Consider the following 25,000-nt stretch of genomic DNA (forward strand, 5'->3'; position numbering starts at 1 on the left):
ACTTCGGCAACCTCAAGTTCAAGCAGAGGGGTCGCGAGGAGCAGGCAGAACCCGACGGCACTGAGGTCAGCTTCTCTTAGGCTGAACCCTTTTTTTCTCTCTATCTCATCTCTGACTTAAATGTTTATGTTATTTATTCATACTTGTGAGAAGCTTTATTTCCACTCTCTCTCTGAAGCAATTTGAGAATGAGTTGAAGATTCTTCCTCCTCTCGTTCTCTACTGGATTATCCCACCGTGAGAGATAACCCTTCTCCACCTCCCCGAGCGAACAAACTCTTAATATTTCCTCCCTGCATTGTCCCTCCTTCGCCCTCCCTCACCCGCCGCCCTTGCACCACAGACCGGCGACATCTGCGGCAAGCTCCTGGGCAGTGACGGCGCCGAGCTGTACAAGAACCTGACGAAGCCCAAGATCAAGGTCGGCAACGAGTTCGTGACCCAGGGCAGGAACAAGGACCAGGTGTACTACTCCGTCGGCGCCCTGGCCAAGGCTCTGTTCGACCGCATGTTCAAGTGGCTCGTCAGGAAGTGCAACGTCACTCTCGAGACCGGCCAGAAGCGAGTCATGTTCATCGGTGTGCTCGACATCGCTGGCTTCGAGATCTTCGACGTAAGTGGCACTTTCCTCTTATTTATTTTTCCTTGAATAATTTTTTTTTTTATTGAGACAGTAATGTAATTGAAAATGCTATGATATTTATTTTTAGGATGTGGGTAACGGCTTGAGACACTTATTGAATTTCCTTGAAAGGAAATCTATTAAGTACTTTCCTATATATGTGTATGTGTTTGTGCACACACACACACACACACACACACACACACACACACACACACACACACACACACATGCACACACACACATATATATATATGTGTGTGTGTGTCTATGTGTGTGCATAAATATATATATATATACATAAATATGTATATATATGTATATGCATGTGTATATATATGTATACATATGTATATGTATGCATGTGTATATATATATGTATATGTGTGTATATATATACATTCATACATACACACATACATACATACATCCACACACACACACGCACACACACATACACACACACACACACACACACACACACACACACACACACACACACACACACACACACACACACACACACATTATATATATACACACACACACTCACATACACATACATCCATACATCCACATATCACTATATGCATATGTATATAGATAGATGTGTTAACACGCACATAAATGTGTATATGAACGTATACATTTTTTTCAGGACCTAAAAAAATAAGAACATGTGCTACTTTTGGTATACGATTGCATTTAGCCTTTTCCTTCCCTCCCCCCAATTGCTGTTGACAATGTCCCCTTTCTCTAATGAAAACAGTACAACTTGGGTCTCCAGCAGTGCATCGATCGTCATTTGTTTATGGCGACACAAAATGGATGAGGAGAAAGCGCACTGCCTTGTTTAAAAAGAAATTTAGTTGCAGTCGGTATGAAAACCCAAACATTTGTTTTTCTTCTTGGGATGTGCCCACTGTAGTAGGTAGTTGTGTACCCTTGTAAATAGTGTTCCCACATTAAAGATCCAACAGGAGGATCTGTGTGCCCCTCCCCTTTCCCTCCCTTTTTTACCCTCCACCTCCCTCTTTAAAAAAAAAATCCCTCCCTTATTTTTTTCTGACCATCAAACCCCCTGTGTCCCCCTCTGACCTCCAATTACCACAAGGGAATTCTTGCTGGAGTTTAAAAGGGTGACGAGAAACAAGGCCTCTTTCTTCCAGGCTTCGAAATCGTTCTTTTCTGTTCCAAATACCCCCAAGGACATATTGATTTGGTTGATTTTCTGTTTCTTCTTTTTATTTCTATTTTTTTGGAAGTTTTAACTGAGTGATTTCTAGGACGGATAATCACTACGTATAACTACCCGTCACCATGTTGCTGTATTTGTTTTTTTTTTTCAACTGTGTGTTTGTTCCCTTTTGCAGTTGAACCCGATGGATCCGAGACTAGCATGTCATTTTATATTGATTAACTACATAGAGTGGTTATGACGATTAAACATACAAACCCGGTCTGGACGAGATCATGCAAGACTATAATTCTATAAAAATCTCTGTCCAAAGAAAACTGAACAAGATGTTCTTTTCTGTTGATGAGACTGTTGTTGGTTTTCCACTTTTCCTCCTCTATAATAGCATGCTGCATATTTTTTTTTTTTTCCAATTCGATCCAGCATCATCGTCTTCGAGAGCCTCACAGCCAACAAGCAACATTATTCTGATGTCTGTTAATTCTCAGTATATATCTGTATATCATAGATTTCTATACCCGTTGCACCCCCCCCCACCCCATTGTGGCCCCCTTTCCCCCCTTCCCCCTCCCCCGTCCTTAATTCTACTGCATTTGATTTACAGTGGCAGTGTTTCCCTAATTTCTGTGATGTCCTGAAGTCCCTATGCTTTGATTCTTACTTCATTATTATGTTTCGCACCACGCCGTAATACCTTGAAGATCTACGATTACACAAAAGAAGACCTCCCCTCCAATTCCTTTCACACGCACAAAAAAGACAGATCATGATAAATGAAACAATAGAGAAAAAGTTCCTGATTGTATCCCGTCATCCCCGACAGTATAATGGCTTCGAGCAGCTTTGCATCAATTTCACCAACGAAAAGTTACAGCAGTTCTTCAACCATCACATGTTTGTCCTCGAGCAAGAGGAGTACAAGCGAGAGGGAATTAACTGGGTTTTCATTGACTTTGGGTTAGACCTGCAAGCCTGCATTGAACTCATTGAGAAGGTAACACTGTCATGAAAGTGTCATTCTTCGAGGTACTACCCCGGTGTGTGATGATCACTAACGTCGGAATAGCGTCTCTATACACCCAACACACCCCTGTTTCTACAACTAGCGGGGGTCCACACAATCCCATTAATGCTCGTAAGACAATATCGCTACAAGGCTCCGGGAAACGTGCCTTGGTTATAACCTCTATTTCCGTTTTATATGTACACATACCACATTCGTTGTGTAATTCGTTTTATTTATATGATTCATGTCTCTTTCTGTCTTATCTGTCCGATCTTTAAAAAAAAATCCGTCTATCATATTCCAAAACCATTTGATGTTTTTTGTGTATCGCTTTGGGTTTTGCCGAAGAACATCGTCTTTGGTTTTGGGATGTGCTTGTATGTGACAGTTTACATACGTAGACGTATAAACTTCTATGCATATCAAAGGTATGTGCTTGTGTGAGTCAAGGATATATATATATATATATATATATATATATATATATATATATATATATATATATGTATATATATATATATATATAAGAACACAAGTATACCTATGTAAAGATATGCATAGAGGTCCATGAATTTAGATAGTATATTACCTTCTCCCTATTGACTCCCTCGACTTGAGATTGAAGGTGATTCTGACCTGCATACTCCTCTCTGCCCTCCTAGTTTAATGGCTTCGAGCAGCTTTGCATCAATTTCACCAACGAAAAGTTACAGCAGTTCTTCAACCATCACATGTTTGTTCTCGAGCAAGAGGAGTACAAGCGAGAGGGCATTAACTGGGTTTTCATTGACTTTGGGCTAGACCTACAGGCCTGCATTGAGCTCATTGAGAAGGTAAAGCTTAGTGACGACCGTACCTTCTACTGGCTCCCAGCACCTCTCTTGCAGGCGGGCGTGATTGCTTGTTTTCGTAGGACAGCCGATTTTATTTTTTCCTTTTCTCTTTCTTTTGGATGATTTTATCCCAAAACCTCCCAGGCCTTAAAAGGAGTAAGGTCCCATTTTTGTTTGTTTTGTTGTTTTTAGTCCGAGCACGAACCTCCCGTCGGCCAACTGTGACTTGGTCTGAAGGACTTAACAGATTTCTTTTCTCTTTTCATTTCCTTTTAATACCAACACCTCCCCCCATTGCCACCCTTCCAGTTTAATGGCTTCGAGCAGCTTTGCATCAATTTTACCAACGAAAAGCTGCAACAGTTCTTCAACCATCACATGTTTGTCCTCGAGCAAGAGGAGTACAAGCGAGAGGGCATTAACTGGACTTTCATTGACTTTGGTCTAGACCTGCAGGCCTGCATTGAGCTTATTGAGAAGGTAACACGATAGTGCCAATCGATCGTAGATGTCGTCGTCAAGTCCTCTCTAAGACGAAAGGGACCCCTTTCCGTCCAGCCTTAGTTTCTATGTTGTCGATTCCGAACCCCCTGTTCAGTTTACCTTCAGAGAAAGAAAGAAAACACAACACAGGCTCACCAGGTTACCGAGACGCCATCCCTGACCTGTGAATTTCTTTGCTGTCTGTTTCTGTTTGTGATCTCTCTGTCTCTACCTTGTCCACTGTCGCAGAACATGCCAAATGACGACCTATGTTTCTAGCGACATTATCACTCCTTATTCATGTTTCTCATTCAATTACTGATGTGTGGTACCTCTTCCTATCCCCAGTTCAACAGTTTTGAACAGCTGTGTATCAATTTTACAAACGAGAAACTACAACAATTCTTCAACCACCATATGTTTGTCCTGGAACAAGAGGAATACAAACGGGAGGGAATTGAATGGACCTTCATTGACTTTGGTCTTGACCTCCAGGCTTGTATTGACCTCATTGAAAAGGTAACCTCTACAACACAACAGCTAGAGGCCTTCGCTTGCTTTTCTTCATTAGTCGTTCTGTGAGACAGCTCTGTGGTGTGTGGGGCTGAGGTGATATCTTGAACGGATGCTGACATCAGGACGTCGATACTGTGGGCAGACTGATGCCAATCGTGTCAAGATACACCTCTCCGTGCGGGTAGCAGGGGCTGTTCTCTTCTGCTCTTAAGAAGCAGTTTCAGTGTCCTTTCTTCCTGTCTTGTCATTTCATGCATCCTGCCTCAGTCTTTATATGACCAGCGCTCTGTGTCTCCCTCTGTGTTGTCTGTTTCCTCACTCATATATGTTCTCGTGGCACTGCTTTTGCTTCATTCAAAGAGAAACAAAGTGTGGGGAAAATTACACAGCTTAGATTGGCACTGAATGTTCCCTCACCCCTCTCGATTTCTTGTATATAAAATGTTCAGCAAACAGTAGGCTTATTTTATTTACTTCTTCCGCCATATATATCTCTCTGCTATATCTTTATTTCACCAGACATCTTACTGAATATCTTTTATACTTTCTTTTTTGCTGTGAGCCAGGTAAGTAAATTTTTTTTTTTTTTTTTTTTTTTTGTAAAGATTCAAAATGCATCATAGAGCAGCGGGGGGAAAACCTGCTAAAGACAAATGCCATACTGGAGATACAAACCCCAATTCTCTTTTGAGTTCATGCTGACGTGGCGCCTTCTTTCTCCCGCCTCACCCATAGCCTCTAGGTATCCTCTCCATCCTTGAAGAGGAGTCTATGTTCCCTAAGGCTACCGACAAGTCCTTCGAGGAGAAGCTGAAGACTAACCACCTGGGTAAGTCTCCCAACTTCATCAAGCCGAAGCCTCCCAAGCCAGGCCAAGCCGAGGCCCACTTCGCCATCGTCCACTACGCCGGCACTGTGCCCTACAACCTCACTGGCTGGCTCGAGAAGAACAAGGACCCGCTCAACGACACCGTGGTCGACCAGATCAAGAAGTCGACCAACCAGCTGGCCATCGAGATCTTCGCCGACCACCCCGGGCAGTCGGGAGCACCCGATACCAGTGGCAAGGGTGGTGAGTGTCGCTGCTTCCCTTGGGCTCGCGGGTCTTTTCGTGAACTTTAGGTTTTAAGTTTTAAGAAGAGTTCAGGGTTAGGTTTCAGATGGGTTCTAAAGTGTTAAGTGTTCTTAAGAGGTTGTTAAGAGGTGTGAGATTCAGTAAATGTTATTAGGAGTTACTGAAGAGAGTATAGCGCCGTGAAAGCTCGTGAACGCATCATAGGATCATAATATTTTTTTATTTATATCTCCAAGATGTTTTCTTTCGTTTGAACCAAAAGAGCTCCAGTGAATTAATGTACGTTTCATACACATTACCCAATTCAAATCCCACTCTTGTTGACTATATCAATCACATCAGCCATTAATGAACACTAACTACCGTCTCTCTTCCACAGAGTACGCTTCCGTCCTGGTAAACTGTCAGCCAACTGCTCACCAGTCAACAAGGCCTTAGAGACGATCTAAAATTAGAGCGGTCAGAACAAGCTTAATGACAAGCAGGACATTTTAGTTTTTTTCACTTTTTAGTTTCTTAAAGTGGCTCTTAGGTTAAGGGTTCTTCATTTTATTTTGAGTTTTGTTTTTCAAGATCACAGATATATGTTTTTGTTTTTTTGCTTTTCTTAGCTTTCGATAATCGAACTGTATAGAATTAGTTCCATTACAGAAATTATAAATAAGGGTCGTGCTTGTGTAGCAGATAGTCTAGTAGAAGCTTTATTATGCTTTCTTGATTTTGCTTGCTTGCTAATATAATAACATTTTACCTTATTCTCTTGAGTATATTATGACTTAAAGAGGAGTATCTTAGCCTTCGTTTTTTGCATCCTGTATTTAGACCGGAAATAAGTTTTGCCGGTACTATGATGTATTTTTAGAGACGATTTTTTCTCACTCTTTTGGCATTAATATTAAAATGATGTTTATAGATAACAACAAATGAAGAGACATTTTCATACATGCTTTAAAAAACTTGTACCTAATGTTTTTTTCTCTCTGTTTCTCGTTTTTTTTATACCCCTGCATGGAGCCGTCCTACCAAAATGACAGAGGAGGTCTATTTTATTTTTCACTATCTGCAAGCCAGCATGGTGGGTGCATAGTCTGCCCCACAACCCCCTCTTCCTCTAGCCCCCAACCACCCCCATCCCTCTTCCCCCACTCCTCTATCCTCCAACCAGCCCCATCCCTCTGCCTCCCACTCCTCTATCCTCCAACCAGCCCCATCCCTCTTCCTCCCACTCCTCTATCCTCCAACCAGCCCCATCCCTCTTCCTCCCACTCCTCTATCCTCCAACCAGCCCCATCCCTCTGCCCTCCCACTCCTCTATCCTCCAACCAGCAACTCTCAACCACAGCAGCAGGAATAACCCCCCCAAAAAGAGGGAAAAGCTTTGATCTCTCTTCCCAAATAACGGATTCAGAGGATCTTGTCTACCCGGCAGGTGGTAAACGCGCCAAAGGTTCTGGTTTCCTCACAGTGTCCGGGATGTACAGGGTAAATATTTCCCTTTCTCTGTGTCCTCCCTTTTGATTAGATGAGAGAGTGTCTTTTAGCAGTGGGTCTCGCTTCGGCTTACTGTCGGTGTCCCCTAGATACAACGAGCCAAATTTTAGAAAAAAAAAAAAAAAGGAAAATAGAAAGATAGATAGTGATGATAGAAAAGCAAAACAAAATTGTTGTCCTGTTTTGTTTATTTTTTTCTTCCTCTTCGTGGGATGTTCACCGTTCTCTGTCCCTGGTCTCCCGGTCACGTGTCCATCGACCTCAGCTCGAAAATAACAAAAAATGCAAAGATGATACTACTAATAAAAAAAAATAACACCAATGATAACCGCCTTAACGCTTACTCTACCATCCAAAGGCTGGTCAGTATGTTGACGTTTTAGTCGCGTTTTAGCTTGCTCGAGTCAGATGAGTATTGCCTTGTGTTCTCCCTGCAGGCGGCAAGCGGGCGAAGGGCTCAGGCTTCCAGACTGTGTCCGGCATGTACAAGGTAACTATGCCGTTGCGTGTTCGTTTCTTCAGTCAAGGCCTTTATATACATATACATATCTAGTGCCTATGCATATTTACATATATGCATACGTGTATGTAAATATATATACCTATATATATATGTAAGCACTCACACACACACGCACACGCACACGCACACGCACACACACACTTACACACACACTTACACACACACACACACACACACACACACACACACACACACACACACACACACACACAAACACACACTAACACACACACACACACATACACACACACACACACACACACACACACACACACATATATATATATATATATATATATATAATGTGATACTATATAATATATGTATATAACTTGGATTAATAAGAAAGCATTTTCGCATCAGAAGTAAATGCTTTATTTTCAATGTTCATCTAACTTATATCTAACTTCTAAAACTATATGTATATATTTTTTTTTTTTTTGTATTTTACATATTTCCATGCACACTCACTCATTTTTTACAGACTCACACGTATATATAGATGTACATATTGACAGTTTCAACCTTTAACATTGATTATTCTTTCGCAATAAAAGTCAAAATACTTGCATACTCAAACACATAAACAATGTACACACACACACACACACACACACACACACACACACACACACGTATATATAAAGCATACACCTACTTACCTATTTACCTTTAACCATTATATCGTATATTATGTAATTTTAATTTGTATGTATAAAACTGCTCTGACATTGTTTTCATGTAATGTTTCAATCACAATTTATAGTTATGACTGCCTTGGATAAAAGTCTTTGAATTCTTTAGTAATACCAAACGCCAACTTTAAGTTAATTAAAAGTACATACATAATTCAAGTTAAGACAATCATTTTGCATCTTTTAAAGTGTTCCATATCTTTTCCAGTAACAGAACTTGTCAGAATTATTTTACATGGCCAATGAGCAGCTGCACTATACGTGGTCTGCATTTATTTACAAATCACTTTATTTATTGGGATTTTAAGGTGAATGACAGATATTGTGTATTCACTTTTAGGATTCTATGTCGACTGTTTTATTTCTCCTTTGTTCTTCTTTCATATGTTATACACCAACACAGACTTCCTGAGCGGATGATACAACAGGCCCATATTGTTCTTTTTTTTAATTCTCACTCTGATGAGTTTTTTTTTTTCACTGTCATATCCTTCTTCGTAAGTTCTTTTTGTTACGAAGTAGAAGAACTAGTGTGTTTTCTTTAAAAGTCAGTTTAAAGAAAGGATTTGCCGGGATATGGCTAACGCTCCATCTCTCTTCCCCGACCCTGATTTAACCCTAGGAGCAACTCAATAAGCTGATGACCACCCTGATGAGTACTTGTCCCCATTTCATCCGATGCATCATTCCAAATGAATTCAAGCAGACTGGTAAGAACGAAGTATATCACGCCCCCCCTCCCCTCCCCTCCGCAACATACTCGCGGAGGTGACCCTGAAGGGCTCGCTGAAGGATGCGCCCCTTTACCTGTTGTTTTTTTTCCTCCCTCTTATCTAGCTACTTTTTCCCTTATTTTTTCCGATTGGTTTTCCCCCTTTTTTTTCTTTTCTCTCTTTCCGTTTCGTATCCCTCCTAGCAAGGAATAGGACAGACCAGAAGGGAGGTTATTTCCACAGGACGATAGTGTTAAAAGAAGCACGCATTTCCCCCACTTTCAGTTTTGTCCTTCTTTTCGCTTTTTTCTGCCTGCGTATGGTTGTTTGGGAACTGCCTTGCTATTGACTTGACAGGTGCTGTTTCCCTACCTTTTATTTTTTTCTCTCCTTGTAAGTTCTGAAAGAAATGAAACCTGTCAGATAAGACTTTCTTCAGGATAAAAACAAATCATCCGTCAACGACACAGTTGTTGTTTTTTCTATCCATCAGCGTAGTATTGTAGTGCCTGTTTTGTACTTTGATTGTTTCCCTGTTGCCATGTCCAAGACAGAAGAGCTGTCGATGTTGGTCTGAAGAGATGGCAGACGATGAACTTTTTGAGTTCCCTTTATGACCAACGAAATCCATATGAAAACGGACTATTATTTCTCTCTGCGTGTCCCCTTCAAGTCCTAGAATCCGTAGCAGTAGCAAAGTCGACAGATATCATAAACGCATACTTCCCGAACCTCTCTGGAACAATGGTTTGCATCGCCTTCAAACACCGCTCATCACATCATTCCACGCACACGACACTCCTTATTCTTGATCACGGTTGAACCCTCTCCACTTTACCTCTACTAACCGCTCCTGCGGTCGTTCTCAGGAGCAGCTCAACAATCTGATGACTACGCTCAGAAGCACAGCCCCCCACTTCATCCGTTGTATCATCCCCAATGAGAATAAGGCACCTGGTAAGACATCGGGTAGAACCTCCCTTTAGTCAGAGCACCAGCACCGCAACGCCTCACGTAACGAGGTGGTTTGGGGGCTCCGATTGCCTTCTTCAAAATTCTTTCCTGGTAGTGTTCTCAGTCCTCCCTCGTGGTGACCACAAACCCGTGACATGACTTCTCGGGTCCAAGGTCTCCCCTTACCCTTTATTATGACTCAAGGGGATAAGGATTTATCTGCATGAACCCTTGGCTAGCGGGTCAAGGTCTCCCTTATGTAGTACTCCCTCCTTGATTCTCGTTTAACCGGTGAGATGTCTACAACTGAGCCCAAAGGAGAAACGTCGGCGCTCTGAGGTCTCGCAGACTCCATAGGAAGTAGTCGTTTGTTTGTCCTAGTCCCCTAAAAACTTTTTCTTGGGCAACGCCAAGAAAACGATGTCTGTTGTATCGTCGCGTTCCTTTTTCTGAGTGCTTTCCTTCCCCTCCTCAGGAACAGCTTAACAACTTGATGACTGTCCTAAGAAGCACAAGCCCACACTTCATCCGTTGTATCATCCCTAATGAAAATAAGGCAGCTGGTAAGGTCTCAGTCGTGCCTTCTAGCCAGAAACCTTAGCTGAGTCTTCCTTGATTCAAAAAGACATTTTTTGCTTCAAGTCCACGTCTGTTGTCACAACTCCGTCTACAATGGAGAAGACATTCAGTGTTCCTAACTAAACAATACACGAACATTTCCTCTGTTCAGTCTCGTCTTCCAGTGATTTATCCCTCCATCCACAGTGCCTCAGTATTTCCGGAACATGTGCTTCCGCTCCTACCAAAATGTCATGTCTCAGTACCCGGAGGTGGAACTCCAGCTGGTGCATTCCTGTGTGACTCGTTTTTTACTTTCCACATTGTCTCTTTTTTTCTCCATAGTAGACCATTAGCGTATCCGAGCCTTTACGAGCGGGTTACGGTCTTCCTGTAGATATTTGTGTCTTAGTGTGTCCACCATTCATTCTCCAGGAGCAACTTAACAACCTGATGACAGTGTTGAGGAGCACCTCCCCCCACTTCGTTCGTTGCATCATCCCTAACGAGCACAAGGAACCTGGTAAGACCTCGCAACCCATATCCCTCATCTCGCCGATCTGCTCGTCTGCCCTTCAGTTTCCTTTCTCTTTTATATGTTTGGAGAAAAGGGTCAAGGCTGTTCATGGGTCTCGCCGCCTTTGATTCTTTTTCTTTTTGTCTCTTATCCTTTCTCCCTCTCCTGTCTTAATCTCTCTCTCTCTCTCTCTCTCTCTCTCTCTCTCTCTCTCTCTCTCTCTCTCTCTTTCTCTCTCTCTCATTCACCCAATCACTTTTTCTCACAATCTTCTCTTCTCTGTAAACGTCTCCAACATTTACCCATTTACCCATTTACCCATTTACCCATTTCTCATTCCATCGTCATTTCATTTCTTATCCTTTTTGCTTGACTTGAGAATAACAAGTTTCTTAGTTCTTACTGCATGCAGAATTTAATGAAAGAAATTCATTTATTCATGTGTTATTCGCACTATTATCCGAAAAAAATCATGTATTATTCACAGTGATTTCCATCCCCCAAATAAACGAATAATTCATCAAAAAAAAAAAAAAAAAAAAAAAAAAAAATCGTACACCTTCGTACATCAGTTATTAAAAAGGACACTCAGAGGACACCCTGAATTCCCCAGACAATCCCAGGAAGCCTCGGCAAGTGTCCACGAAAAACACTAAGTAACGCGTCCCCTCCCCCCCTCTTCCCCCCCCCCTCTCGTCTCTTCCCAAACCAGGTGTTATCGACGCCGCTCTCGTGATGCATCAGCTGACCTGCAACGGCGTACTTGAAGGCATTCGTATCTGTCGCAAGGGCTTCCCCAACAGGATGATTTACCCTGACTTTAAGCACCGGTAAGTTACGAGATTCGAACGTGTTATTCTATTAAATCTAATTTCGTTTATTTCTATGTTTATTTACTTTTTGGTATTTATTTGTTTTTTGTTTTTTTGCATATTTTTTTTTCTTATTTGTTTCTTTATGGAACGTTTTATTCATTACTATTTCTCTAGTATTTTGTATTTGATTTATAGACCCTTTAATATATTATATCTTAATTTACCTGTTTGCCTATTCTATGGGCATTGTGTCACATTTGATTCAAAACTTACTTACTATTTACTTTATAATTATTTATTGCTTCTTTCATCATTCTCTCATGGGCAGTAGTGTACAGTTTTCATTTGTATTAGGAATTGTAATTGTACAGATAAATACTAGGTTATTAAATGAGGAATTTCTAATGACAGATACATTTTTTTTTCATCTTTTTGTGTGACTATTTTCGATAGTATAATTTGGTAATGGTAAGAAAGCGAATATCTTTAAGTAACAATTTCTTTTCTTGATGTTTCAAAGTTCAAGGAGGAACTGTCACACACGCTTCTGAAGAGTAGCATTGTCAGCTGGTAAGAACACTTCAAAAAAGAAAAAAAAAAAGAAAAGAAAAACAAATGATTGGTAACTGATTTGCATATGTCCCCTTTTCCTCTTTTTTTTTTTTCGTTTATGATGATGATCCCTCTTCGAAATCTGCGACAAAAGGGTTGTAGAGAATTTCAGTAAATCACCACGACAGAATGCAGAATGCTGGAATATTACAAATATATTTATACCCTTGTAGTTTCCAACTCTTAATAATAATTCATTGTGACGAATATATATATATATATACACGTGAAAATGTGAACGAGAATAAATAATTTGACTCTGTGATAAATTTTCCGACTGTTACATCACGCATCGTGAAAATTATTCGTTCTCGTTCACAACTTCCCTCTAAAAAAAAAAAAGAGTTTGAAGAAATCCAAGACATTTATCATGTGACATTGTACATGGTTTCATGTTGAACTCTTTCATTCACCTCTCGCAAGACACATCCATAAGACGTTGTTTCCTTGCTCAACGAGACGGTAAATCTCATCCCAATGCCGATGTGATATCACCCTCTCCTTCCTATCAATTTAGCTTAGTTTCCCCTTTAAAAGGATTCTCAAGTTTCTGAAAACGAGTCATCTATTATCCTTTTAATGATTCTGTTTCCTTATTCTCTAGGTATGTACGGTTTAGTAAAGTTTGTAAAGTTTGAATATACAAGTAGTTTTTGTTATATTTATCTCTGATATGGCTAGCGAGGTAACAGACAATGCCATACCTTTAGATGGATATAAGGGTTAGTTTCCCCAATATCGGTATATTGACAAGCTTAGTTGCATGAATTCTGAACCTAAAGCCGCATCTGCAGGATCGGCGTGTAAGTGGTATGTATAAGGCTGAATTCCGTTAATGTGATGATACTTATTGGTAGGGAACTGATGTTATGCATATATCAGCAAGGTGATTTATTTTAGCCCGGTTCTCTCTATTTCTTAATGCCTTCAATTGAAGAGTTATCCCTCTCTAAAGAAAAAGAAGAAATATATAGTTAACGAAGAACACCTTTCTTATAGTCTCCCCCTAAAAGGAATAAAAGAAAGAAAACGAGGACACAGCTACCCACTCCCACAGATTTCCCAGGTGTTCGACTCATAACACAGTCATGCTCGACTTAACACCTAGCGTGCTGTTTCCACCGTCAGATATCAGATCTTGGCCTCGAAGCCAGCTGCAGCGGCCGAGGATGACAAGAAAGCGTGTGGAATCATTCTTGAAATTGTGGAACTCGAGTCGGAGAAATACAGGCTAGGTCACACCAAGGCACGTCCTCCTTAAGTTACAGCTTGGGTCGAGGGTTAGCCTCCCCTAGTGCATGATCCATGTTTAGGAATCATGTGCCTTTGCATTGTTTTTTTTTTTTTATCTATAAAGTGTTTTTTTTTTTACTATATATTTAGGTCAGAAGTATACTGTAGAAGTGTACCTGAGGTTCTGCTATGGTCTGTGGTGTATCTCCTCGACATGAAGGAGTGGCTTAGCTTCTAGTTTTAAAGTGCCTGATAGTCTTAAAGGATCATCTTTAGATGAAGTTAGTGTTCCGAGATTAGATGAATGAAGTAGTGGATCCCGTGTGGAGATTGGAGCCCTACTGTAGTGTTCCGAACGAGAGACAAGCTACCCGATCCTTTTTAAATAACCTAATATAGATGCACTGTAGACCGGACTCTGTTCAACAGATATAACATCCTAGCCCCTAAGGCAGCCGCCGCCGCCGAAGATGACAAGAAGGCTAGCCAGATCCTCCTCGATGCCATTAGCCTCGAAGCCGAAAAATACAGGATGGGCCACACTAAGGCATGTTTCCCAAGCGTCGGCTCCGTCTCTTAAAAATGAAAAGGAGCCAGAAAAAAATCATACCTTATTTGGTTCTGTACATTTTTTGGACGTTCTTAGTGGTAGATCCTTATATATGTCTGTGTGAACCGTCTTCCCTCTGTGTTTGGACGCGACTGAACTCTCAACGAGCGAGTCGTCTCTTCCTACATGTGTTTTTCAGTCCTTGAATTTTCTTATCCATGTGTATGAACTCTTGCAGGGTCTTTCGAAGACATTAACTCTGCTCGTGTATATATAAGTGTTGGTGTGAATCTTCGTCGGAAGGACCGCGAAGTTGTACTGTGTACCTGGAAATGTATTCTTTTGTCTTTTTATGTGTCTTAAAAAAAAAAAAAAGTTTGAACTGATTAACACAGCCTTGCTCAGTCATCACCAGCTTTGATGACGTCTCCCTTCACTCGTGTTTTTTCTCTCTCCTTTTAAAACCCTTCTAGATACAACATCCTCAATCCTAAGATAACCAAAGATCTGGAAGACGACCACAAAAAGGCTACCACGGAATTGCTGACCTTCGTGCAACTGGAGCCAGAGAAATTCCGTATGGGCCACACAAAGGCACGTCGCCCGCCCCCTCTCCGTCTCCCAGCGACGGGGAAGATCGGAGCTTTGCGTAGAGTAGCTTCCTTCTCGCTCCAAATCCGTTATTTTTCCTCATTAGAACTCAAACCTTCTCCTCTGTTGTTTAGTTTGGCTCCCACAGCGACTCGGGAGAGGGAGGATTCTCTCTCTTCTCTATGATTTATTTATCTATTTATTTATTTACTTCTGCGTATCGACCTCTCCCATTTTCCGTTTGCCCTTTTCTTCATCTCTCTTTCGTTACCATTGTCTGAAGCCTTTGTTTGCCTGGTGCCCAAGGGACACGCCCAGACAGACAGCAGGAAGCGCAGATAATGCTCCCCTTATAACGGCATCCGTTTGACCGGGATGAGGATGAGGATGCGTCGCCTTGAGGCATAGTTGTCTAGGCGACTCCATAACAAACAGATTCTACAAGTTGTGTGTGATGTTAGAATAGAATGTAGTGACATATACTGTGTTTTTCTCTTTTTTTCTTCTGAGTGACTTTCTTGTATATTTAGTCATGATTTTCACACCGCGTATTGACCCTCTGTAATTTTGGTTGGCTAACTCCAGTGTGCGGGGCGTACGCACAAATTTCTGTTTTGAGCAGCGTCGCGCTGGCAGACAGATTTTGTCCTGTCGCGCGATATCTTTACGGAGCTCCATGTGTCCCACTGGCGGCTGTCATGTCCTGTCTCCATCCTTCACATTGCTCATAACCTTCCTTATAAACTCTCTCTGTCTCTCCCACACACCTGTAAACCGGCAGACCCGGAGCCTCGTGTTCGGGCCTACAGCCACCACTCGGCCCAACACTCCCTCCTTCTTCACCCTAGTTCCTCGTCGTCAACTAGTGACGCGAGGATTACCCGTCTGTCCCTTCGTTGTGTTCGTTCTGACACTTAAGATCTCGTCCAGATACCGCGTCCTGTGTCCTCAACTGCTCCTCCAGGAACGCAAGGAGCAGGTTCCTCCCCGGCCTAGCGCAGAAATGATTCTAGACTACGTCAAATTGGAGCCTAATCAATACCGTTACGGTCAAAACAAGGTATTTGTTTGTCTGCCCACACTGTCTTCTGCCGCTTTGTGTACACACGCCGGTGTAAAATGTATCATTTCACTCTTCGCTCAAAACTCCCTCTTTTGGATGCTGCTCTCGTTTACGCTCACTTTCCACGTGCTTTCACACCTCCAGTTTCTTGCTTGCTAACTCCGCTGGTAAGTAAAGTTGCAAGTTTCTTCTCCAAGCCATAAGAGCCTTCAGCAGCCATCATCGCTTTCAGACATAACTGTTTTTGTTTCCTTAAGAAAGAGGCTTCAGCTCATTTCAGCATTGGTTCAAAGTGTCAAAACAAAGAAAGAGCAAAGATAGAACGAAGCGTAACTTCCAGACTGACACCCCCTCCCCCTCCCATGCCTGACGCCCCTCTCGGCCCGCCCCACAGGTGTTCTTCCGCGCCGGCGTGCTCGGTCAGCTCGAGGAGATTCGTGACGACCGCCTCGCCAAGATCATCTCGTGGCTGCAATCCTGGATCCGAGGCTACACCAGCCGCAAGGCCTACAAGAAGCTCCAGGAGCAGCGCGTCGCCCTCATCGTCGTGCAGCGCAACCTGAGGAAGTACCTGCAGCTCCGCACCTGGGCATGGTACCGCCTCTGGCAGAAGGTCAAGCCCCTACTCAACGTCACCCGTATCGAGGACGAGATCCGCGCCCTCGAGGAGAAGGCCGCTAAGGCTGAGGAGAACTACGAGCGCGAGTCTAAGCTCCGTAAGGAGCTCGAGGCCGCAAACCTCGCCCTGCTCGAGGAGAAGAACAACCTTATGGTCGCCCTCGAATCGACCAAGGGCAACGTGTCAGAGTACCTCGACAAGCAGGCCAAACTCCAGAGTCAGAAGGCCGACCTCGAGGCGCAGCTCAACGTAAGTATCGGTCAAAAAGACCCTTTTCAGTTCGCTAATTAAAGCCTCTTAACTCACAGAACTCCCATACTTTATGCTCCCTTAATCCCATATGAGGTAAAATCTGGTAGCTTCCACGTGGGTTTCCCTCCTCCCCGCCTCCCCCGCCCCTACCTTCGCCCCCTATTCCTCCCTTTCCCGACATCCGTCACATCAACACCCTCGCAGTTTATCCCCTTACTGCTTTATTTAGCTCACCTGGTAAACATTAAGTGTGCCGAAAAGTGCATGAAGTCATGGATAATTTTAAGAGCTAAAATCTCCTCCCTCCCCTTTCCCTCCTTAGCCCCTCAGCCCTCTAGACACCTCCCTAACCTTTATGTCTTCAAATATGTCTCTCTATTCAATATTGGCATTTGCCCACACTCAACACGTTTTTGTAAAATGCGGAAATCATTTCTGTGAAAATATTGAGTTATAAATATAGCTATTGCGGTGGGTGGGTTGTTTACGTAAGCGGTGATGAGGTGGGCCAGGTGGAGGCTGGTGACTCAACCTCACTCAGCTGGGGTTAAAGGGAGCCTCAGCGACCAGTCTGGCTCAGGCAGCGATATACGAACGACCCAGCTTCCAACTGTGGTCTTGTGTACGATCTGTTACGAGTAGCCCCTACCCCTCCCCCTTGTACACTTCCCTTGTAAACTCTAGCTGTAGCCAGTATGGGTTCCTTATACGTTCCCCACACCATCGTGGAGGTAGGACTTACCACGATTTCCCCAACCCGTAGTGTCCTGTTGATAGTGTCTTAGTGGTGTTTTGTCTTAGTGTCTTTGCGTGTCTATGTGTATACTAGTGACATCAGCCGACATGTTGTCGAGTGCTGGAGTGTGACCATTCGCCTCTTCCCCTCCCCCAGGAAACCACCGAGCGCCTACAGCAGGAGGAGGAGGCCCGCAACCAGCTGTTCCAGGGCAAGAAGAAGATCGAGCAAGAGATCTCCGGCTTGAAGAAGGACATCGAGGACTTGGAGCTCACAGTGCAGAAGGCCGAGCAGGACAAGGCCACCAAGGACCACCAGATCCGCAACCTCAACGATGAGATCGCCCACCAAGACGAGCTCATCAACAAGATCAACAAGGAGAAGAAGCACTTGCAGGAATGCAACCAGAAGACCGCAGAGGATCTGCAGGGCATCGAGGACAAGTGCAACCATCTCAACAAGGTTAAGGCCAAGCTTGAACAGACCCTCGATGAGCTTGAGGATTCTCTCGAAAGGGAGAAGAAGCTGCGAGGCGAGGTTGACAAGGCCAAGAGGAAGGTTGAGGGCGACCTCAAGTTGACACAGGAAGCCGTTGCCGACTTGGAGCGCAACAAGAAGGAGCTCGAGCAGACCATCCAGCGCAAGGACAAGGAAGTGTCCTCCCTTGCATGCAAGCTGGAAGACGAGCAGGGCCTCGTCTCGAAGCTCCAAAAGCAGATCAAGGAGCTGCAGGCTCGCATTGAGGAGCTCGAGGAAGAACTGGAGCACGAGCGCCAGGCCCGCGCCAAGTCCGAGAAGTCCAAGACTCACCTGGGCCGCGAGCTCGAGGAGCTGGGCGAGCGCCTGGACGAGGCCGGCGGCGCCACCGCTGCGCAGATCGAGCTCAACAAGAAGCGCGAGGCCGAGCTGGCCAAGATCCGCCGAGACCTCGAGGAGTCCAACATCCAGCACGAGGCCGCCCTCGCCAGCCTCCGCAAGAAGCACAATGACGCCGTCGCCGAGATGTCCGAGCAGATTGACCACCTCAACAAGATGAAGGCCAGGTGAGTCGCCCGCCGCGCGCTGGACGCCGGTTGGATGTCTGAGCGAATCACGCGGGGCATCATTGAAGATTGTGTGTAATTGAGCGTTATATGTGCGTGTGTGTGTGTGTGTGTGTGTGTGTGTGTGTGTGTATGTTTGTATATATATATAAATAAATATATATATATATATATACATACGCATATACATACATACATACATATACACATGTAGATATATGTATACATACAAAAATACATATGTGTCTGTGTATATATATGAATATATATATACATATATATATGTATATTTATATGGATGTATGTATGTATACATATATGGATATATGTATATATATACATCTATGTATATATGTATGTGTGTGTGTGTGTGTATATATATATATATATATATATATATATATACACACATGTGTGTGTGTTTTATGCATGTATTATATTGAATATATAGTAAACATTTTAGTGATTATACACATCAATTTTGTACATTTAATAATCCATTATACCCATCTATCCAGGAGACCTAAAATTTGTCTATTTCCTGGCAGACCTCTATGATATTCTAACACGGCTAACTGCAGCGAAAAAAATAAGTGAATTAGCTAACTCATAACAGAACGCAGCGCAGCACATTATGTATATAATTACTATTTCCTTTATTTTTTTTTCTAATAATTTTGTTCTGTGGCTCGCCCCCCCCCCCTCAAATCTGCTTCTAACCTAGGATGGAGAAGGATAAAGAGGCTCTGAAACGGGAAGCTGATGATGCCAGATCTGCCACAGACGGTCTTGTTCGAGATAAGGTAAAGAAAAGAAAAAAAAATAGAAAGTGGCATCCTTCTTTGATTTTCCCATCCTGCGATCCTTCTATTTTTTTGTACGGGAGCTTTACTTAACCCTTCTTTATATCCCTTATTTAGTTTCCCGCCACATTTCCAGAGGATCTACACACCAGAAGCCGAAAGACGCTTTCTTTCCTGTCCTTTATAGGAATGATTTCCCTTTTTTTTTTTTTATATATACGCTTTTCGCCTCTCTTTTGTTTTCCCGGCTTTCTCTTAGACATCGTTGTAGGTACCCTCTCAACTACCCCTTTACACCTATTCTCTTCACCTCGTTTATCTAAAGCATAAGCACCAAAGTAGCATGCTTAGGTGCCGTCTTCAAGGAAAGAAACTTACGCCATTTTTCTCTCTTCTTGTCTATGGCCTTGCTACAGGGCGGAGCGGGAAAAGACAACCCTCTCTTCGGAACTCAATGATGCTCGGTCTGCAGCCGATGCGCTCAGTAACGAGAAGGTAAAAAATAGCAAAACTAAACCAGGACGCCGTTGTCAGCCCACTCAAACACGTCTCTTTAAGAAAATAATAAAAATTGCTCTTTCTCTCGCATCTAATGGCTGACTTGCGCAAGCGAATGCTCGGGTACTTCACTTGTTTTGTGGATTTCACTTTGTTTATGGATTTCAACTCTATTTACACTTTTGAATAATGTAGAAAATAAAGTAAAAAAAAAGTATAGTATTCACAAAATAGTGAAGAGACACCGATGATAAAACAATGCTCTTCTCGGTTTCTTCATCACCATTATGATTTTCATCTTTATTTTCTTTTTTGGTAACAGCTAACACACACTATTCTAACAGGCTTGAGAAGGAAAAAGCAAAATTGAATGGTCAAGTCGACGATTTGAAGTTTGCTACAGATCAAATGGCTACTGATAAGGTAAAACAGGCAGACACTCATTCACACAACCTAGATCATATTTTTTCCGTCTCTCTTTCTCTTTTAGTGGAATTAGCAGCATTGCTAAAAAAAAATTAAGACTTTGTTTTACTAAGTAAGTGATGTCTCGCAGAAAAGTATTGTGTTTAGGAAGCTAACGGTAAGAGATTGTCAAGAGTTGTAATTTTCAAACTTGTCTTTATATTCGTTGTCCGTGATGATTTCTGGATTGCAAAGTCGTCGTGCATTTTAGAAAGCAGCAGCGGAGCGCATTCCTGTCTTATTTTTTGTCAGTTTAATGCTTTAAAAATATTGTCGTGAAGAGTTTGTCCTCAATAACCTCAAGTGCATGTCATCCTTTTAGTATGATACCAGTCATTCCGATTAGAAAAACATTAACTAATACACATTTTACCTTAACTTTTGGTCAGTTACTGAAACAGAATATCAACCGAAATTTGTTTTTTTTTATTATTTTTCCAAAAGTTAAAATTCCTAATAGTTTCCTCAAGAAGCTCCTAGGCTTGTAGTGGTATCCCCACCCCCTTCCTCCTGTTGGAACAGTTTCCCCGTGATCTTAAATTAGCTCCCAGGTGGAGAACAGGTAGACCAAATTACCTCATTAGACTGGTATTCTACCTGTTTTCTTACCTCACTCCCCCCCCTTCTCCACTGCTACCCATCAACTCGTCTTCAAAGCGTGTTTTCTTGTTTCATTTTTTATAATCTTTTCGTTAACTTTCTTCATAACCTCCATTGTTTCTCGTTCTTATTTTATTTTCATAATTCCTCGCATTGTTCTTGTAAATACTATGAATTCCTTTACAGAAACGTTGAGTAGGCTTACTGATTAGCTTCTGTTCTTGCTGAAACATGTACATACAGAGGGCTAAAAATAACAGGAGATTCAAAAAGGGAGATTAAAGAAACATTGTGAAATATGAATTGACGATAGAGATCAGTAGAGTCAATGCGACGACCACTGACCCCGTGCTTCCATCCAGGCCGCTGCTGAAAAGATGAACAAGCAGCTTCAGCACCAGATTAACGAGATCCAGTCCAAGCTCGACGAGGCCAACCGCACCCTCAATGACTTCGACGCCACCAAGAAGAAGCTCGCCGTGGAGAACACCGACCTTCTGCGCCAGGTGGAAGAAGCGGAGAGCCAGATCGGCCAGCTGTCGAAGCTGAAGCTGTCTCTCACCAACCAGCTCGAGGACACCAGGAAGCTTGCCGACGATGAGTGCAGGGTATGGGGCTTCCGATGCTTTTCTTTCTTTCGTTCCTTCCTGCTGGTGGAATTTCTAGTGACTTCGCTGCTTGTGGTTTCGCGAAGTGTGGTTTGTAGATTTATCGATGCTTGTCTTCTTTTAGGAACGTGCAACTCTTCTCGGTAAGTTCCGCAACTTGGAGCACGACATCGACGGCCTCCGCGAGCAGCTGGACGAGGAGGGCGAGGCGAAGGCCGATCTGCAGCGCCAGCTCTCCAAGGCCAACGCCGAGGCCCAGATGTGGCGTGCTAAGTACGAGTCCGAAGGCGTCGCACGCGCCGAGGAGCTCGAGGCAGCGCGCCTGAAGCTCGCCGCCCGCCTCGAGGAAGCCGAACAGCAGATCGAACAGCTGAACATCAAGAACATGAATCTCGAGAAGACGAAGCAGCGTATCGCCACCGAGCTCGAGGACATGCAGATCGAGGTCGAGCGAGCCACGGCGCTGGCCAACGCCGCCGAAAAGAAACAGAAGAACTTCGACAAGATCATCTCCGAATGGAAGATGAAGGTCGACGATCTCTCGGCCGAACTCGACGCCTCGCAGAAGGAATGCCGCAACTACTCGACCGAGCTCTTCCGTATCAAGGCCGCCTACGAGGAGAACCTGGAGCAGCTCGACTCCGTGCGCCGCGAGAACAAGAACCTCGCCGATGAGATCAAGGACCTGATGGACCAGATCGGCGAGGGCGGACGATCCCTCCACGAGATCCAGAAGAATGCCAGGCGCCTCGAGATCGAGAAGGAGGAACTGCAGGCCGCCCTTGAGGAAGCCGAGGCTGCCCTCGAGCAGGAGGAGAACAAGGTGCTCCGCGCCCAGCTTGAGCTCAGCCAGGTCAGACAGGAGATTGACAGGCGCATCCAGGAGAAGGAGGAGGAGTTTGAGAACACCCGGTGAGTTTAGTATATTTCTTATCTTACCGATGCATAAATCAGTCTCTAGTATGAATTATATAATAAACGCGCTAATATAACATTAACATTAATTCGTATTTTTTACAGTAAATGCCACCAGCGCGCCATTGACTCCATGCAAGCTTCTCTGGAGGCTGAAGCAAAGGGCAAAGCTGAAGCTCTCCGCATGAAGAAGAAGCTCGAGTCTGACATCAACGAGCTTGAGATCGCCCTCGACCACTCCAACAAGGCCAACGCCGACCTCCAGAAACACATCAAGAAGATCCAGGGGGAGATGAAGGAACTCCAGGCCCGCGTCGAGGAGGAACAGCGCCTCGCGTCGGAGTACAGGGAACAGTATGGCATCGCGGAGCGCCGAGCCAACGCCCTGCACGGCGAGTTGGAGGAGTCCCGCACGCTCCTGGAACAGTCCGACCGCGGCCGCCGCCAGGCCGAGGCCGAGCTCGCCGAGGCCCACGACCACATCAACGACATCACTGCGCAGAACGGCTCCCTCACCGTCGCCAAGAGGAAGCTCGAGGGAGAAATGCAGACCCTGCATGTAAGTTTTGGGATTAAGGATTTCGTGAGATTGGGAGGCATAACACCGTGTGAATACAGTGCTTCATGTTTCAGAATGTCATTCCATGTGCGCTTTCTCTTCGCAACAGGCCGATCTTGACGAGATGTTGAACGAGGCCAAGAACTCGGAGGAGAAGGCCAAGAAGGCCATGGTCGACGCCGCCCGCCTCGCCGACGAGCTCCGCGCCGAGCAGGAGCACGCCCAGACCCAGGAGAAGATGCGCAAGGCCCTCGAAGTGTCCGTGAAGGAGCTCCAGGTCCGCCTGGAGGAGGTCGAGACCAACGCCCTGAAGACCGGCAAGAAGGCCGTGGCCAAGCTGGAGAGCCGCGTCAGGGAGCTGGAGAACCAGCTGGACGACGAGAGCCGCCGCCACGCCGACGCCCAGAAGAACCTGAGGAAGTGCGAGAGGCGCATCAAGGAGCTCAGCTTCCAGTCCGACGAGGACAAGAAGAACCACGAGAGGATGCAGGACCTGGTCGACAAACTGCAGCAGAAGATCAAGACGTACAAGCGGCAGATCGAGGAGGCCGAGGAGATCGCCGCCCTCAACCTGGCCAAGTTCCGCAAGGCCCAGCAGGAGCTGGAGGAGGCCGAGGAGCGCGTCGAGAACGCCGAACAGGCTGCCAACAAGGCCAAGGTGAAGGGCCGCGCCAGTTCTCTGGCTCGGATGTCCCCGCAGGTGAGGTCACCGGACACGCGCCCACAGCAGCAGATCGGTAACAGAGCAATAACAACATTAACGGCGAGAAGCTCTCTCTAGTTCTCTTTCTTTTTCCGTTCTCCGGTTCTTCATTCCCTAAGGATTCTGATAATACATTAACTTCTTTGTGTTATTTCCACTTCCGTTCTCGAATCTGTTATTTATTTATTTACTTAAAGCCACACAAAGTAAAAGAAAAGATAACTCGATAATCCGTAAAGCGAACTGACAGTCTATCAGATCATAAAACGATCTGAGATCAGTGTCAAAATCTTAACCTTCATGAATTTAATTTACGTTGCTTCGATTTCCCGTTAATTGAATTAATTAAGTCCTTGCTGCTGGATTTAATAATCTAATATGGGCTTGTTATGCCTGGTGACCGGGCCTTCCTCCGCCCTTGCTTCATAACGCTTTTTAATGTAAACAAATACAATAAACTACACCTTTCTGTAACATGTCTGTACAACAACAATCTTAATACATGAACTACGAACCAATCTGCAAATTCTATGTTCCTGCAAATTCAAAAGGCAGTTAAGTAATACGAAAATAAAGATTTGTGACTATGAAAATTAAAACATTTCCAACCAATCCATCATAAATATCTATTATTCTTTCAATCACTTATCTATCTTTCCCGTACGTTCATCTTCCAATCTTTCAATCTATCTTCCACAACACTTAGCATGAGTCTCTTGTAAGTAGCTAATGTCCTATATCCCTCTGTTTCAGATCTAAGTATCTCCTCTTAGTGACATAGTAAGTATTCGGTCTTTGGCATGAACACCTTCCTCCTCGTGTCTTTAACCGTCGACTTGCTGTGTAATTTTCTCTCCGTGTGTTCTGAATGTTTGTATTTAGAACCACATGAATGCGCATATACCCAACATATTATATATGTATGTATGTGTATTTATGTATGTATATATGTGATTGTGTATTTGTATGTATGCATATATGTATTATACATATATGGTTGCATACGTATATACATAGGCGTCCATATAGTCACATTTATACAACATATTCGTATGTAAGCAAATGTACATAAACAGAATATAGATAATAGTCAAAACCATGCATGCCCACGTATAATATCAACATGAACACTTTTATGTTGCACACACACG

The 25,000-nt window shown here is 43.7% G+C and overlaps 1 protein-coding gene across 49 annotated transcripts in view; it reads left to right on the forward strand.

Moving 5' to 3' along the window:
* LOC125041640 (myosin heavy chain, muscle-like) overlaps positions 1–25,000 on the forward strand; it is a 37,268-nt gene that overhangs the window by 11,891 nt on the left and 377 nt on the right. For 4 of the 49 annotated variants that reach the window (XM_047636709.1, XM_047636705.1, XM_047636734.1 and 1 more), the window contains exons 8-22: positions 1–65; positions 344–613; positions 3,489–3,659; positions 5,394–5,727; positions 7,662–7,714; positions 11,103–11,190; positions 11,897–12,014; positions 15,916–16,045; positions 16,443–16,916; positions 17,812–18,698; positions 19,918–19,996; positions 21,427–21,672; positions 21,797–22,584; positions 22,693–23,146; positions 23,256–23,846. The exon at positions 1–65 is cut by the window's left edge and continues 73 nt beyond it. In XM_047636709.1, coding sequence (XP_047492665.1) covers positions 1–65; positions 344–613; positions 3,489–3,659; positions 5,394–5,727; positions 7,662–7,714; positions 11,103–11,190; positions 11,897–12,014; positions 15,916–16,045; positions 16,443–16,916; positions 17,812–18,698; positions 19,918–19,996; positions 21,427–21,672; positions 21,797–22,584; positions 22,693–23,146; positions 23,256–23,846 — 4,748 coding nt within the window. Of the gene's footprint in view, positions 66–343; positions 614–3,488; positions 3,660–4,490; positions 4,662–5,393; positions 5,728–7,661; positions 7,715–9,064; positions 9,153–10,024; positions 10,113–10,584; positions 10,673–11,102; positions 11,191–11,896; positions 12,015–13,739; positions 13,858–14,273; positions 14,392–14,867; positions 14,989–15,915; positions 16,046–16,442; positions 16,917–17,811; positions 18,699–19,422; positions 19,502–19,917; positions 19,997–20,343; positions 20,423–21,426; positions 21,673–21,796; positions 22,585–22,692; positions 23,147–23,255; positions 23,847–24,602; positions 24,630–25,000 lie in introns of all 49 variants that reach the window. The other 45 variants (XM_047636740.1, XM_047636722.1, XM_047636741.1 and 42 more) reach the window with 30 other exon arrangements.

This window comes from Penaeus chinensis, chromosome 31 (genome assembly GCF_019202785.1).
Source record: "Penaeus chinensis breed Huanghai No. 1 chromosome 31, ASM1920278v2, whole genome shotgun sequence".
NCBI classification, from domain to species: domain Eukaryota; kingdom Metazoa; phylum Arthropoda; class Malacostraca; order Decapoda; family Penaeidae; genus Penaeus; species Penaeus chinensis.